Source organism: Pyxicephalus adspersus, chromosome 8 (assembly GCF_032062135.1).
Source record: "Pyxicephalus adspersus chromosome 8, UCB_Pads_2.0, whole genome shotgun sequence".
Taxonomy (NCBI): Eukaryota; Metazoa; Chordata; class Amphibia; order Anura; family Pyxicephalidae; genus Pyxicephalus; species Pyxicephalus adspersus.
In genome coordinates, this window is record NC_092865.1 from 68,454,461 (window position 1) to 68,469,657 (window position 15,197).

Below are 15,197 nucleotides of genomic sequence, written 5' to 3' on the forward strand. Positions count from 1 at the left end.
TTTTTTTATTTAAAGTTTATTACAAAGTACAAACGGTTATGTGCAGTCTGCTTTTTTTCAGTTTTCTAATCCATAAATTTTTAACCGAACAAAAAAAACTCTCTCCTGCTAAGATGTAATTATTTACATAGGGCGTAAATTATAGGCACACATAGCTGTTAGTAAGCCTAAAGGCTTTTCCATTTTCTCTGTGATGCAGCATGCTTTCTGCTTATCGTATAACTTTATAATTGAGGCTCCATGTTTAATGTAGAAAGAACTTCAATATATGGAGGCTTTGCGGCTTGGACAGAATAAAGTAAAGCAGCAATACCACGTATATATGCTGTCTCATAGCTCATGACATTCCTGTCTGAACTAAGAGTTTCTTTTTTTCCTGATCTACCAAATGCAAGACAACGTTAAAGCCAGAAGGTTTTTTTGTTTTCTTTTATTTTTTGTTAATCCTTTTGCAATTGGTGTTTTAAAACACTAAATCAGGCCACCGCGGCGCTTTCAAGCTCCCCCCGATGCACCGACGACCTGACGGCAGAGGTCAGGCTGCCCTCCCCTTCCTCATTGACGCTAAAGGGGAACGTAGCAGAGGCAGAGCCCACTGAAACACCCAGTGACAGACAAACGCAAGATGGCGACCCGGGGGAGACAGTGGACAGCAAATTGCCCAAACAGGTATTGGACACCGGAAAGGTAAATTTGAAGAGCCAAGTTCAGGGTGCTGTTATTTTTCAGTTTCTAGTATTTTTCCATATTTAGTTGGCATAGTTTATCTCTTCTTTCTGGGGTGGGAGGGTGAATGGCGTGGTATTGCTGCTTTGACGTGGCTGTGCTTGCGTATCTGCTGAGTGTCTTCCTAGCTTTTTATTTTTTCCTTTTATGTTCCATTGCCTAGATCTCATCTAACATAGAACCATACCAAAGCTGTCCACTTTCTAACAATTAATAGTGTAAGACTGCTGGTGTGTACAGCAGCCACCAGAACAATGGTTTTTCCACTGGGTTCCAAGAACTGTATGTTTTATGTCCAAATAAAGGTTTACCCAAACCATTTCTGAAAAAAATGATTTAACACTTCCGTTCCTTTTAGTCAACGCCAAAGTCTGGCAAGAACAGCACCAAGAAAGAAGGAGGGAAGAGGAAGATTAACATGAGTGGTTACATCCTTTTCAGTAGTGAAATGAGGGCAGTGATAAAAGCTCAGCATCCAGACTACTCGTTTGGTGAACTCAGTCGCTTGGTAGGAACGGAGTGGCGGAATCTGGAGGCCACAAAAAAAGCCGATTATGAAGGTAGAATATAGATATGTCTTGCGGTTAAACTCTTTTTCTATCAGGTATATAAAGTGTATAAACCAGCAGAAATTGTGTTAATCTAAACATAGACTGCAATTGCAGACTTCCTCCCTGGGAAATCTTAACTGTATGGCTATTATATGGCTGCCTTCAATTCTTGAATACTCAAACTTCAATACGCACTGACCTGGAAAATAGGAAGTCCTTACATGCATACTTGTACTTGGTCAGTGATTTAACATATCGATCAAGAGGGTCTGTATGACAGCTATGCTACTAACCTTTGTAGAATATGTTGGTATCAGCAGCTACCTTTTATTCTGAAAGCATTTACTTTTGTTTAGAATTTCTTCTGTTCACTTCCTGGTATGTAAAAGTGCCTTGCCACTCGTGTGCCTAGAACCTCAGTGCTATATATTTGCAGTGTTAGATCCAGACCACTGTAAATGTTTTAACTACTATGCTTGCACAGTAATGGTCAGTCTGGCACAGGGATACAGTGCAGAACAAGACTTTTATCAAGAATACTAATGTAAGGTATGATATGCACGGTGGCTCAGTAGTTAGCACTCTGGCCTTTGCAGCGCTGGCTCCCAGGTTCGAATCTCAGCCAGGACATTATCTGCATGGAGTTTGCAGGTTCTCCCCGTGTCTGTGTGGGTTTCTGCCAGGTACTCTGGTTTCCTCCCACATCCCAAAAAAATGCAGTGAGGTTAATTGGCTTCCCCCAAAAATTGACCCTAGACTACATTAATGACATCTGACTATGGTGGGGACATTAGATTGTGAGCCCCTTTGAGGGACAGTTAGTGACATAACTGTGTACTTTGTACAGCGCTGCGTAATATGATGGCGCTATATAAATACTGTGTAAGAATAAGAATAATAAGCCATTTCTGTTGGCTAGTTCTATGTATTTATTTCCCTTTATGGGCAAAGAATCTAAAATGATGTTCTGCTTTAAGGAACTCAATGACCGGAAGTGAGCAGATGATAATTTATTTCTTAAGTCTGCTTCCGGCATTTTACTGTCTAGTCAGAGGCTAAGGATAGAGAGGTGAGCGAGCTTTATCACTTCTGTGGATTGAAATCCAGGTCACTGTCTTGGCTTTTCTGCCGGATTAGTTCTTCATATATGTATCTTAAATGTTTTTATTATTGCATCAGTACACATATACTCCACTGAATAAAGCTATCTATACTACATATGTAGTATATTATGATAGTCAATTTGCAATAGTGACCTCTTTAAAGTACTTTTCAACCAGTATACACAACCACATGGTGAGAAAAGTATATACAGTAATATATACTGCAGCAGCTACCAGTGGAGTACTGGCTTAAATGTTACATGCCTTCAATCTCTGTTTTGAGTGCCTAATTTCTGTCACCATCTCTTTTGTTTTATTACTTTGTAAGTTTGTACCAAAATATTTGCATTGCATTGCTGGGGCTAAGGCATACTCTCTTTATTATGAATAGTTTGTTGTACCCCACAGCTGCCACATGTGCTGCATGTGCAAAGAAAAAAAAAAAACTTAAGAACCAAGGTGTGGGTCCATGCGAATGCAATCTGTTTGCAAAGTATATCTTCTCTTGCAGTGTACAAATGGTTCCTTTTGTGAACCTATTTGTAATCTCTGAAGAAAACAATAATTTGATAGGTTTGCAATTGCTTTGAAATATGCCAATATTGTTTGTATTTCCCAGAACGAGCTGCCAAAGTGGCAGAGCAACAGGAAAGAGACAGACTGGCACAACAACAACAGCAGCAACAACAGCAGCAGCAAAACTCTTCTCCCAGAGCTGGGACACCTGTGGGAGCCCTCATGGGTGTTGTGCCTCCACCAACTCCGATGGGAATTCTCAACCAGCAGATGACACCCAACTCAGGTACCAAAGCAGTAGTAATGTATACTGTAATGTATATTGTATAGAGATGCCCATTGCATTTGGTTGGCACCCAAGGATTTGATATCTGTTCAGTTTTGAAATTTTCTATTTGCTGCATCCGGGCAGATTTAGCATGTGATGCCCATGAATGTTTCCAGTTCTTTGGCTCCAGACCCTCCTTTTCTTTTTTTCTTTTTTTTGCCTAAAATATTGCTGTCTTCACAGGTTTAAAAGAACTGTTCGTGTCACGCTAAAGATGTGTTGCTTGTTAGTGTACACTTCTAAAAACTTTTTTTTCTTGATATGGTTTATTGCATGCATTTTCTGAAACATTTTAACCTCAAAGATCCTTTGAATAGGTTTTAAGGTCCCCTGCTAAAAATGATTTTGCCTACAATTCTGAGTACATTGGTGTGATCGATTTAAAGTGTACCTAAACTCAAAGGTTTTACTTTATATAAAAGGGGAGAGAACCCTTTTATTTAAAGTATTTTTTTTAACCTCCCCTTGCCATGGCAATCAAGACAGAATGAGAGCGCAAAGCCTCCCGGCATACCTACGTCACACATCCCGGGAGGCTCTTGGCTGCTCTTTCATCAATGGAAGAAAATTGCCAATCCCAAGCATGCGCAGGGAGATTGTCAATCTTTTTTCCCAAACTACGTCACCCCATCTCATGCCTGCGCAGTGTGAGATCAGGGCATGCAGGAAGAAGAGAGAAAGAGATGTCGGCGCCCGGGGTTTCCTCTGTTCCGGGCCGAAGATGAATACTGGGACGACGCTGGACCCAAATGAATTAAAGTTGTGTGTTTTTTTATTTTTTTTATTTTGGGTTTATTTCTACTTTGTAAACTGTGTAAAGTTTAGGAAAAGCATACCTATTTTTTGTACCTGTTCGTGTTTGACACCCAGGTCATTTTCTTTTGCTAACTTCTCAAGGAAACTTAACCTCAGTAGAAACTAAAGCTGATAAAGGCTGGTATAATACAATATTCACCCCAATACAGTTTAAACCAATAAAATTTGTGAAATGGCAACTGACAATGATATTGTTTTACATTGTTAATATTCTGTACATAACAGAGGAGTATTGGTTTGTGCATTCTGCATTTTCAGATCGAGGAAAGCGCCCCCAGAGAGGGCTGAGATTTTGACTATTTTTCAATAAAATTTTTAAATGTGGACTGGTCATCAGATGTTCAACATTTTTCTGACATTTAGGATATTGATGTTTATGGTATTAAAATACTCATTGGCAGGAAAGTTTGTTAGGGTCAACTTTCCTGCACCTTGAAAACTTTTAATTTTTTTTAAGGTCATATACTCATTAGATAATTTCCATCTGTTTGTGACATACCAGTTTAACATGACATTTTTATTTTTAGTTTTGTTAATCACTAATGAATTGTTTATTTTATTTACATCATTAATATCTCATAACTAACAGTAGTTTGTCATAGTAGTGCATGTTTTTATTAATTGCATGTAATTGATGCATGTTTGTTCTTCAAGGCATGATAGGGGGCTACGCACCTGGTCTGCCATCCATGCAAGGCCCAATTGATGGCATTGTTAGCATGGGCAGCATGCAGCCTCATCACCATGGGGTGCTGGCACCCCCTCACCTTCCTCCACATGGTATACCAGGCTTTCCAGGCATCACAATGCAGGGTAAGATTGTCATAACCTCATCATTCCATGTCATCTCTCACCGGGGGCCTGTATGTATTTAACAGTTTTGTTATTGTTTTCGCTTTGTTGATGACTTTCAATGTATTTGTAAATATAATACATTTTAAATGTTAAATTAGGTAGGACTCCTTTGCTTCAAGGTATAATTATAACACCAAAAGTTACGCACGGAGATGGACTGTTGTTATTTTATTATACCAGAAGGAAAACCTGCTTTCCTTTTTTTTTTTTTTTTTTTTCCCCTAGTCATACACATGATATTAGAATTCACTTTACCAGTTATTGAAGCTGAACTCACCTTTAGTTTTGTATTGAAATTGCTTACTTTTATTGTGGTGCACACACCATCTTTGCATTAGAAGCTTCAGCAAGTTAGTTTCCTATGGACAGGCAGCATCACTTAGCTCTTTGCTCCCCAGCTGAATGTTTCTGTTCATTTTATTTATTGGATTATACTCTTTTCAATAATGGAGGCTCATTACCTGTATCACATGTGGGTCCTACCTAGGCTACATACACACTTGCAATAATTGTCGTTGGAAACGAACGATTAACAACCGATCGTTCGATAATCGGTAACATAAAAGTGCACAACGACAGGCCAACGATGCTGATGAACGAGCAATGTCGCTGGAAACGAACAACCATCCTGGCAAATCTGTTTGGGCGATGATCGTTCACTATCTATTGTGTGTACCGTTGTGTAGTGATTGTAGATGGTTCTCTGGTTACACGTCACTTCCTGCATCGTTCAAACGATCGTATCAAGTGTGTGTACATTATTAGTGAACTATATTTGAACTTGGAATTTATAAAATTATTGTGAATAATTCTTGATCTGTCGTAAATCGTTCGTTTTCTAACCACAAATATTGCATGTGTGTATATAGCCTTAGGGCAGTCTCTTTGTTATTGCAGTATTGCTAGGAATTTCCACCAATCCAGACAGACATCCATCAATACATTTAGAGCAGTGGTCACAAAGCGGTAGTCCGCAGCCCCCGAGCAGGGTCAGGAGAAGGACCCCGCTAGGGTTATGCACAGGCCCGAACCGTCCCCAGTACAGTTCCCAGGCTCGGGAAAGTGGGCGGGCTGTGTCTCTGGACCCAACCCACCCATTCTCCCATTGCAGGCTCAGATCTGCGATGGCAGAGTGGCCGGGGTTATGTCATAATGATGTCGCTCTGGGAGAGGTGTCTCCCCCTTTAAGTGACAACCTCACGCATACGCGGTCGGGCCATTGATTTAGAGTGTCACCCAGTAAGGCATTTTGATATTTGCAGAACTCCTTTCAAAACACAGCCCTACATTTGCATCATGGCATAGAGTTTGAGAGGAGTAACGAGGCACAGGACTGTGATATTTTTTTAATACCAATGTACAGAAGCTTGCTGGCTTCTCCCATCAGCTGTGACCTCCCTGCATTGAGTACAGAGGCAAAGTGATTAAAAGTAAAGTAGAGTAAAGGTTTTATTTTACTATTTTATTACCATTTTGATGGTGAAGGTAGGGGGACCAGGAAAGGCAAAATTTTAGATCAAATTTCCATTTTTAAAGTGCATTTTCAGCAAAACTTAATTTGAGAAAAGATTATAGCCCCTGCCAGCTTTATTTTCTTTAGGGGGTGGGCCTATTTTGTTGCTCTACTGACTGTCCATGTTGGTGTTTGGCTTTAACAGTTTCATAGATTGCAATAATTTTTATTCAAGGAAGGTTTAAATCAGTTACCTGATTATTGCTGCAAGTCCCAACTGCAGTTTTTCATCCTATCTTGTAACATTAAATAAAAACAATAGGTTTCTATAAAACACCAGACCACGATGCCACCCTGACAGTGGTTCTTATCCCAGCCTTCTCTTTTCAAAGCTAAAACAAAAGATTTGGCTGGCGTTCCATGATATAACCAATAGGCCTGACTTTAGATTTGATAAACATTAGGGAGATCCTGGGTGATCTAGCAATCCTGTCCCAAGCCTGAAAACAGTTGCTAACTAATAGTAACTGGTATTAATGAAATCCATTCCAGGTTTGCTGGATCACACAGGTTCTCCCATTAAAGTGTATGCTCTCTAGTCGTGAAGAGCTTTATTACATTAGGCCCATTGAGTGAAATCTATAAGTCTGTTAAATACCAACAGCATTACTAATCAAAGTGTGAATGATATAACAAACATTGATCAGGAATGCCTTGTCCTTGTCAAGCGCTGCTCCACTTTAACTTTAACTTATTTCAAATGTTGGTAGTGGGAGTTTAGTCTGTAGTTTTAATGACTTGAAATCCTAAACTAGATTTAGAATCTACAGTCTACACCCTTCATCTAAAAGGAACAAACAAAATATGGGACTTTCAAGGCAGAATAAATACCATTATACATATTCTGTTAAATTTCACATTTTATTTAAAACAATAATATTCTTTTTACATTTAAAATCACCATTAAAGGTTTCACCATTCCGGTGTGTCGTTTAGGGGAATCAGTGTTTTGTAAATTTGATATAAAATATATTTTAAGGCTGGAAAGTATGTGATGTATTTTGTATTTTCTTTATTTTAGGGGTATTGGCACAAGGAGTAGCTTCAATGAGTGGAACCCCCGCAACTGGAAACAATGCATACAATCAGCAGGTAATTGGCTCAATAAATAAAACGTTTATCGTTGAGATTTTATTGTACCTCACCGTCAATAGACGTACAGGTTATGTCATCAGTAGGGAAAGATGATGGCATATAGAATTGTGGTAAACCTGTAATTGGCCAAACTGCTAAATTGAAGTATAATTTCTATAGATTTTTGGATTTTGCACACCGCATTCTTTTTTTTTTAATTTATTTTATTACTTGATTTATATTTGATTGTTTAGTTACTTGGTTATGTTGTTTCACCTTTCATATTTATTTTTAGAGGTTGTACCATTTAGAAATGGAGATTTCACTTTGGTAGTAGTAGTTTCAGCCTTTCTATAGTATTCTACTTTATCTTAAAGTAAAACTAAACTTAAAACTAAAACTTAGTAACTAAAGTTAGAAATTGTAAGCTGGCAGGTTCCTCATTGCAGGAGGTTCAGGCAAGGTCACTTCTTCAATTAAATAAACGTTCCTGCCTGTTTGCAATTTTTTACATACACTCGCCTCTGCTCCCTCTAGCCCCAACTCCACCATCTTCACCCGGTCTTTTTCTGGGTTCAGATATTTGGCCATCTTGATTGGCCAGGTCGGAATTTATGTAACTGACGAGTTAATCCGCAAAAAACAACCTGCATCTGCCTGCTTAAATTTCTATAATGAGTCATAACTAATTGTATTTATAATGTCTATATAGCAGATAACTGCTTCTATTTTATTTTCCTTGATACCTGTTGGAATATGAAATAAAGCATCTGATGGTAAGAAGCACTTTTATATTTTGTATTTTATATATATTTATATTTTTAGATGGGAATGCTTGTTCCTCCTGGACAGCAGGCCCCACCACCATATCCTGGTCAGAACCAAGGTAATCAGCCACAGCCAGCTGTACAGCAGCCTTCAACCCCTGTGTTTGTGGCACCACCACCCAGAACACAAAAATTACTCCATTCAGAAGCATACTTGAAATACATAGAAGGATTAACATCTGAATCCAGCTGCATCAGCAAATGGGACCACACACTGTCAGGTAAAATAGAAGTTCTAAAGGTTAAATAACTGTAGTAGTACATTCAATAATTTTGATATTTTTTGTAATATATTTATAAGGTCCCCAGTGCAAGCCTTCGCATTTATTGCAAAGCCATTTCATTTAAAAATGCATCATTTTTATTTAGATATATTTAGCTGATTTATATTTTGAAAAATTTACATATTAAAAACATTATGATCACAATAACTCCCGTATAAGTAAATATGTTGTATCTCCATATAATTGTATGCAAGTGTTTGTTTTGTTTTGTTGTTTCTAAACCTCTCATGCGCTGCAGATCCTGGGGGTCAATTGGATTCCAAAGTTACCATATTTTAAAGCCCGTAGACTGTTTGAGCTACAAACTTGAGCAACCATACCTGTTGGTAACTCATAGCCAACTACTAGCATAGTACATCTATTACTGAGTATTTGCAGATATTATTCCACTATCTCAGGGATGTCAAACTCAAATCACATAGGAGGCCCAAATCTAAAACACAGGCTAAGAGTCGGGGGGAACTTTTTATTCAGATCCATAGTGTTAGTAGAAGTATAGATCCTTCCTCACCCTGAGACCCCATATCACACGCCATCCTCGTGTAATAACCTGAAAATAAGAACACGCTTGTCTACGTGAAGCATGAACATTCACTTCCCCAGCTTTCATTAAATTGTCTCCCTTCTGCACCAACTTTTCTCTTGTTGGACATTTTGGGAGTGATTGGTTTTTGTTGTTAGCAGCTTTTTCTGAGGTCGGTGTACCTGACCTATCCTGGTCTATGTGAGGGGAGGCAGTGACTGAGGTGGAGGCCGGAGTCTCTGGAGACATTGCTATCATCCCACTGAGATTCCATACCTGGAGCAGCATACGACTAGCAGGATCCGGACTCTGCCACAGTTGTGCTTAGTGCTGGGTCTTGGTAGGAGGGTGAAGAATCAACTGGGGTCCTTCTGCCCGCTGTCCACTTGTGTGGACCGCCTTGCTTCTACCTGGTTTTCCGGGACTTGGTCTTCCTGCCTGCAAATGTCAGGCGCTTGGATGCGGCACAGTCACCACAGGCCACATAAGAAGGCCAGACAGGCCGCAGGTCCTGTGTTTGACAAAATGTTAGTAGGTAGATGAGATAAAAGATACCAAATTGGAGATATATGGGCACAGTTTGAATACATTATTATATGACAATTCATATTATTATGTTCTATTTTAGCTCGGAGAAGAGACATCCACTTGTCAAAGGAACAGGAAAGCCGTCTTCCTTCCCACTGGTTGAAGAGCAAAGGGGCCCACACAACTATGGCCAATGCATTATGGCGTCTCAGAGACCTCATGCTAAGGGACACCTTAAACATCCGACACGCATACAGCCTTGAAAATGTCTAAGCTACCACCATTGTTTTCTTCTTTCATAAAAGAATTATTCATTTTGTGGAACAGTCAAAGTTTTTAGTGCCCGGAGAGCCAGGCCAATATTTTTTTTATTGCATTTCTGTACATTGTAAGACCATTTTGATATAGGGACATTTTTAATGAGCTCATTTTGACTTTCTTTCCTTTTTTTTGTTATGTATTGAGTTGATGGCAAATACTTTTTTTTTTTTTTTTACATCTCTTCAGTTGTGTTTTTGAGAATTGGTGTCAAGGATGTACTGTGGTGTGGTGTGACACATAATGTTTTTTAATCTATGTTTTAGAATGCACTGTGTCGCTCTGCTATCATTTTAAATTAAATGTCTTTGTCACTATGTTTTGTCCCAGGACTGGTCTTTCTGCACCTCATAACAACAGTTTAATCTTAAACATATAAAACTGTTTTTCAAGTTTTTTTTTTTGTTATTTAAAGAGGAATTAGTCTTTCCAAGTAATAGGGTGTGATGCTGCCTACAAAAATGTTGCTCACCCCAGCGGTCCACTAAAAAGTGATGGTACAGGAAGTTAGTTAAGAGGCCTGATGGTTGGGTCGGGGTGCGCTATGGGATTGCTAGAGCTGCCAGCACAACATAGGAATTATAGTACCCTTCTAATGGGAGTGGACCATAGACATCATGCTATAGAAGACTTAGATTGTCTGGTGCTGGGGTCATATTAGGAGACTATGGCTATGTAATTGTCAGAAAGTGGGCCCACTAGGATTAGGTATAGGCCCTTTTGGTGGCAGGTATTGTGCACTGAAGTATCTAGGACAGGTGGTGGTCAAGAAATGATGCCAGCTCATTTGGAACAGAAGTATTGAAAGACTTGTCTTTTATTTTGAGAATTTAAGCCCATTAAGGCTTTAGTCAACCAACACTGCTTCCTAGCAGAATGTGTAGGGAACTGGAAAAAAGAAGAGAGACCAGGAATATGACATGTATGAAAACCATAGTGAAACTGCAATAAAGAATAAATAGCCCCCTTAAGGGGGTGCAGTAGGGTGAGCCACATGCAAAAAGTTAAGCCTTGTGTTGTCTGTGAAGCGTGCAATGGTGACCAAAAAACAGTGTATGAGTCTGCATCAAAAAAATCCTAAAACTTTGACAAAGAACCAACCTAACCAAGATTATGAGGTTGTCAGTGTCCCCGGCAAGAAAGAAGCACAAAAGTTATTTTACCAAAGCTTATGCCAGACCTCCTGAGACTAGCAATCAGAGGTAACACAGCCTGAGATCTCACTATACAAATATACAACTATGAGAATGTATGCACAGTTATGTGCAGTAATGTTTTCAGGTGGAATTTCAAACAAAAATTTATTTTGGTTTAAAATTCTAGATCATCTTATCTCTCCGTTTTAACTTCTGAAAAGACCTTTGTGTTCAGGTCTTGGTGAACTTCTACAGAAACCAGTCAGTCAGTGGAAATAAAGTATCCTACACTGGTGGCAAGTGGAAAGATGGTTCCTTACAACTGTGGCTGAAATTACTAATATTATTAATATTATCATTATTAATAAACAGGATTTATATAGCGCCAACATATTACGCAGCGCTGTACAATAAATAGGGGTTGCAAATGACAGACAAATGCAGACCGTGACACAGGAGGTGAGAACCCTGCCCCGAAGAGCTTACAATCTAGGAGGTGGGGGCATTAACACACAATAGGAGGGGAGATATGTAATGGTGAGAAGTAGTGAGGGTTTGAAAAGACAGAAGAAGATGGATAGGCAAGTTTGAAAAGATGGGTTTTGAGAATTCTTTTAAATGAGCAGAAAGTAGGAGCAAGCTGAATAGGACGAGGAAGACCATTCCAGAGAGTTGGAGCAGCTCTAGAGAAGTCTTGGAGCCGTGCATGTTATGAGGTTATAAGTGAGGAAGTCATTATTAGGTCATTGGAGGAGCGGAGAGAGCGGCTGGGGGAGTATTTTTCTATCAGGTCAGAAAGGAAAGTGGGGGAAGAGCCGTGGAGGCATTTGCAAGTAAAGCACAAAATGCAAGAGAAAAGGAGCTGTGGGGAGGATGGATGAGTCTGGCTGCAGCATTCATAATAGATTGTAGAGGAGAGAGCCAGGTTAGTGGAATACCAGAGAGGAGGAGGTTACAGTAGTCCAAATGAGAGATAAAAGCATGTAAAAGAAGTTTGGTGGTTTCTGGGGACAGGTAGGGCCGAATTTTGGAGATGTTGCCCAGGTGAAAATGAAATGTTCCGAATATGGGGGGCAAATGAGAGGGTAGAATACAAAGTGACGTCAAGACAACATGCCTGAGGGGAGGGACAAATAGAACAGTTAGGAATATGTCAAGGAGATTTGGAATTCGAGGGGGGGAAGATGATGAGAAATGCAACCTATATAGACAGCTGAAAAGATCATTGGTGTAATGCAGCTATTGTAGCACAACTGACACTTACATGTCGTTGACAGATGCAGGAATAATCAAATATGAGGTCAATCAGAACCCATGGAAACTTCTGGGGGAACACAGGAACTCTATGGAACCCTGGTTGAAAATAGGTTCTTCACTTTATATTAAACTCGGTTATAAAATCTTCCTAAACTCAAGCAATACCTACCTTCATGTTTACTCGAAATTCTTGTCAATACATCTTACAACATATATAAGTGGTTTCATAATATTTGTATCATTTTGCAACTCCAACACAGCTTTACATTTCTCTTCAGTTTTATCTAATTTCAGTAAATAATGCAATTTGAGTGTTGTACGGTCAGATATCTATAACCTAACCACAACCTGTACAACGATCAGACATCCATTGTAACTTAAAATCTAAAATATTTCAATGCCGTGGCTGGCCATACATTTTTCTAACAAACCAATGAGCAGGTCAGTAAATGTTTCATTATCTCCTGGGGATCAAATCTGACTTATAGGAGGACCCCTGAAAATCACTGAATATGCATTTTATTATCCAAAAAAAAGTGTGTGTGTTTTTTTTTTTCATTTTGGGTTTATTCCACTTTTAATGGAATGTATGCATACATTTCAGTGTGTATTTAGTTATTTTCCACTTTAAAGGTAAAGTGGTAACAAGAGTGTACAGAATAAATTAGGCAATAACAATCTCTTGGATCTCAGGATGATCCTGATGTATACATGTGCAGTACAGTGATGATATGACCACTACTTTTGCAAGGTATCTCAACTGTGAAAACAAGTGCATGTCAAAGGAGATAAACTCATAAGCCGTGATGATCATGAGGATGATTGGAATCAAAGCTCTCCCACTTTCTGGTTCCATTATTCTAGGCTACTGAGGTAAAATCTGCAATCCCTTTCACCATTGGGGAACACAGATCATCTCGAGGTGCAAAAAGCACAGTGAGCACAACATGACCGCTACACACCGGTCTAGGTACTAACCAGGGGTGGAAATATCTGCAAAATCTGCTGATCCACCGGGGCCTTGGACCCTTCTAAGCCAGCAGGAACCCCCATGGCCAGTTCAGCAGGGGGCCCCGAATCAGATTTGCACTGGAGATCACTGCTGGCTACCTCTACCACTGGTACCACCTACTTTTATGTGCAGTTTTCATTTTACAATTAATTACATTTAAAACAACGTTTATGTATTTATGTTTCTGGTACAAAGCTTGAGCTACGTACACACATGCAATAAGTGTCGTTGAATCGTTAACAAAGAAAGTGCACAATGACTCCGATGAACGAGGAATGTCGCTGTAAACGGACGACCGTCCCGGCGGATCCTTTTGGGTGACGATCGTTCGCTATCTATTGTGTGTACGGTCATTCAATGATCGTGGATTGTTCTGCGGTACACTTTCTCCTTAACATGTCACTTCCTGCATCGTTCAAACTATCTTATCTGTGTACATTATTGGTCGATTATATTTGAACGGTGAATTATATTTGAATATTGAAAATAATCATGTATCTGTCGTTACTCGTTTGTTTTCTCACAATTATTGCACGCCTGTACCTTGCCTTAATGTAATAACTTACAAATAAATCGTAGATGTATTTTTGTATTTCTTTAAAGCTTAATTGCAGGTTTAATAAAAATGAATTGCTTTGCACTTTTCAAAAAAAAAAATCTTGGGGTTACCTTCACAGAATAGTAATTTGGAGAGACTAAAAACCACACAGCAGACTGTAGAGAAGGTTGGGCTCTTCAAGCAGAGGAGGACAGCATCAAATCTCTGATAATAATTATCTTTTATTGCCCAGAGTGGGAATGAGTAGTATTAGTATATGTAGAGTTGCTCATATATTGCTAGCGTTGTCAGCACCTTCACATTGCCAAAATAATTCACTCAGCAAGGCATACACCATACAATAAGAATACCCTCCATCCAGCCAGAGATCCCTTCCCCTGCTTAGAGGGGATCTGGAGGAAGGGATCTCTAATATGTGTAGGTTCTGTGTGATTACTAATGTCTTTAACCTCCCTGGCAGTCTGAATATTAATTATTATTATAAATGTCAAAACGGTACATTTAAAAATACTTTTTTTTTTAAATTTGCCGTCTGGTCCTGCCCCCCCAGCGGCACGCTCACACTGCCCGGCTGGCATCTGCGTCCCCAATGTTCACATGCCGGGGACACAGATGTCAGGCATCACTAGAGTATGCCGCGGCCACGTCCGGACCAGGTAAGAATGAGTGTGGCTCAGGGTTACCGCTTTTGATATTAAAAATTAATACCGAGCTACACTCGGGGGGGGGGTGTTAAGGTGTGGTTTTCTTTTTTATGTAATGGTCTCAGTAGTTAGCACTTTTCCCTTCGCACCGCTGGGTCCCAGGTTTGAATCTCGGCCAGGACACTATCTGCAAGGATATCTGCATGGAGTTTGCAAGTTCTCCCCGGGTTTCCTCTGGGTACTCTGATTTCCTCCCACATTACAAAAATAAAAACATACAGTTGGGTTATTTTGCTTCCCACAAACAAATTGACCTTAGACTTTATTAATGACATATGACTGAGGTAGGGACATTAGATTGTGAGCTCCTTTGAGAAAGAGCTAGTGACATGAGTATGGACTTTGTACAGTGCTGCGTAATATGTCTCCGCTATATAAATCCAGTTTATTATTATTATTATTAACCATCTGGGCAGTTAGCCCGAGCCTGGTTTGGGGTAAGAAAACTTGCTACAATCGTTAACCCCGAACCAGGTTCAGGGTAGCTAAAAATAGAAACACGTGTTACAATGCAATCCGATTGTCATACAACATTGTATGACAATCGGATTACAACTGAAAAAAAAA

At 39.5% G+C, this 15,197-nt stretch overlaps 1 protein-coding gene across 1 annotated transcript in view; it reads left to right on the forward strand.

Moving 5' to 3' along the window:
* The window catches only part of PBRM1 (polybromo 1), a 56,010-nt gene extending 45,731 nt beyond the window's left edge, over positions 1-10,279 (forward strand). The window contains exons 25-31 of the mRNA XM_072421237.1: positions 456-669; positions 1,085-1,286; positions 3,000-3,182; positions 4,695-4,853; positions 7,430-7,500; positions 8,308-8,530; positions 9,745-10,279. Of these exons, the coding sequence (XP_072277338.1) occupies positions 456-669; positions 1,085-1,286; positions 3,000-3,182; positions 4,695-4,853; positions 7,430-7,500; positions 8,308-8,530; positions 9,745-9,917 (1,225 nt within the window). The 3' untranslated portion in view covers positions 9,918-10,279. The remainder of the gene's footprint in view (positions 1-455; positions 670-1,084; positions 1,287-2,999; positions 3,183-4,694; positions 4,854-7,429; positions 7,501-8,307; positions 8,531-9,744) is intronic.
* Positions 10,280-15,197: the final 4,918 nt, after the last annotated feature.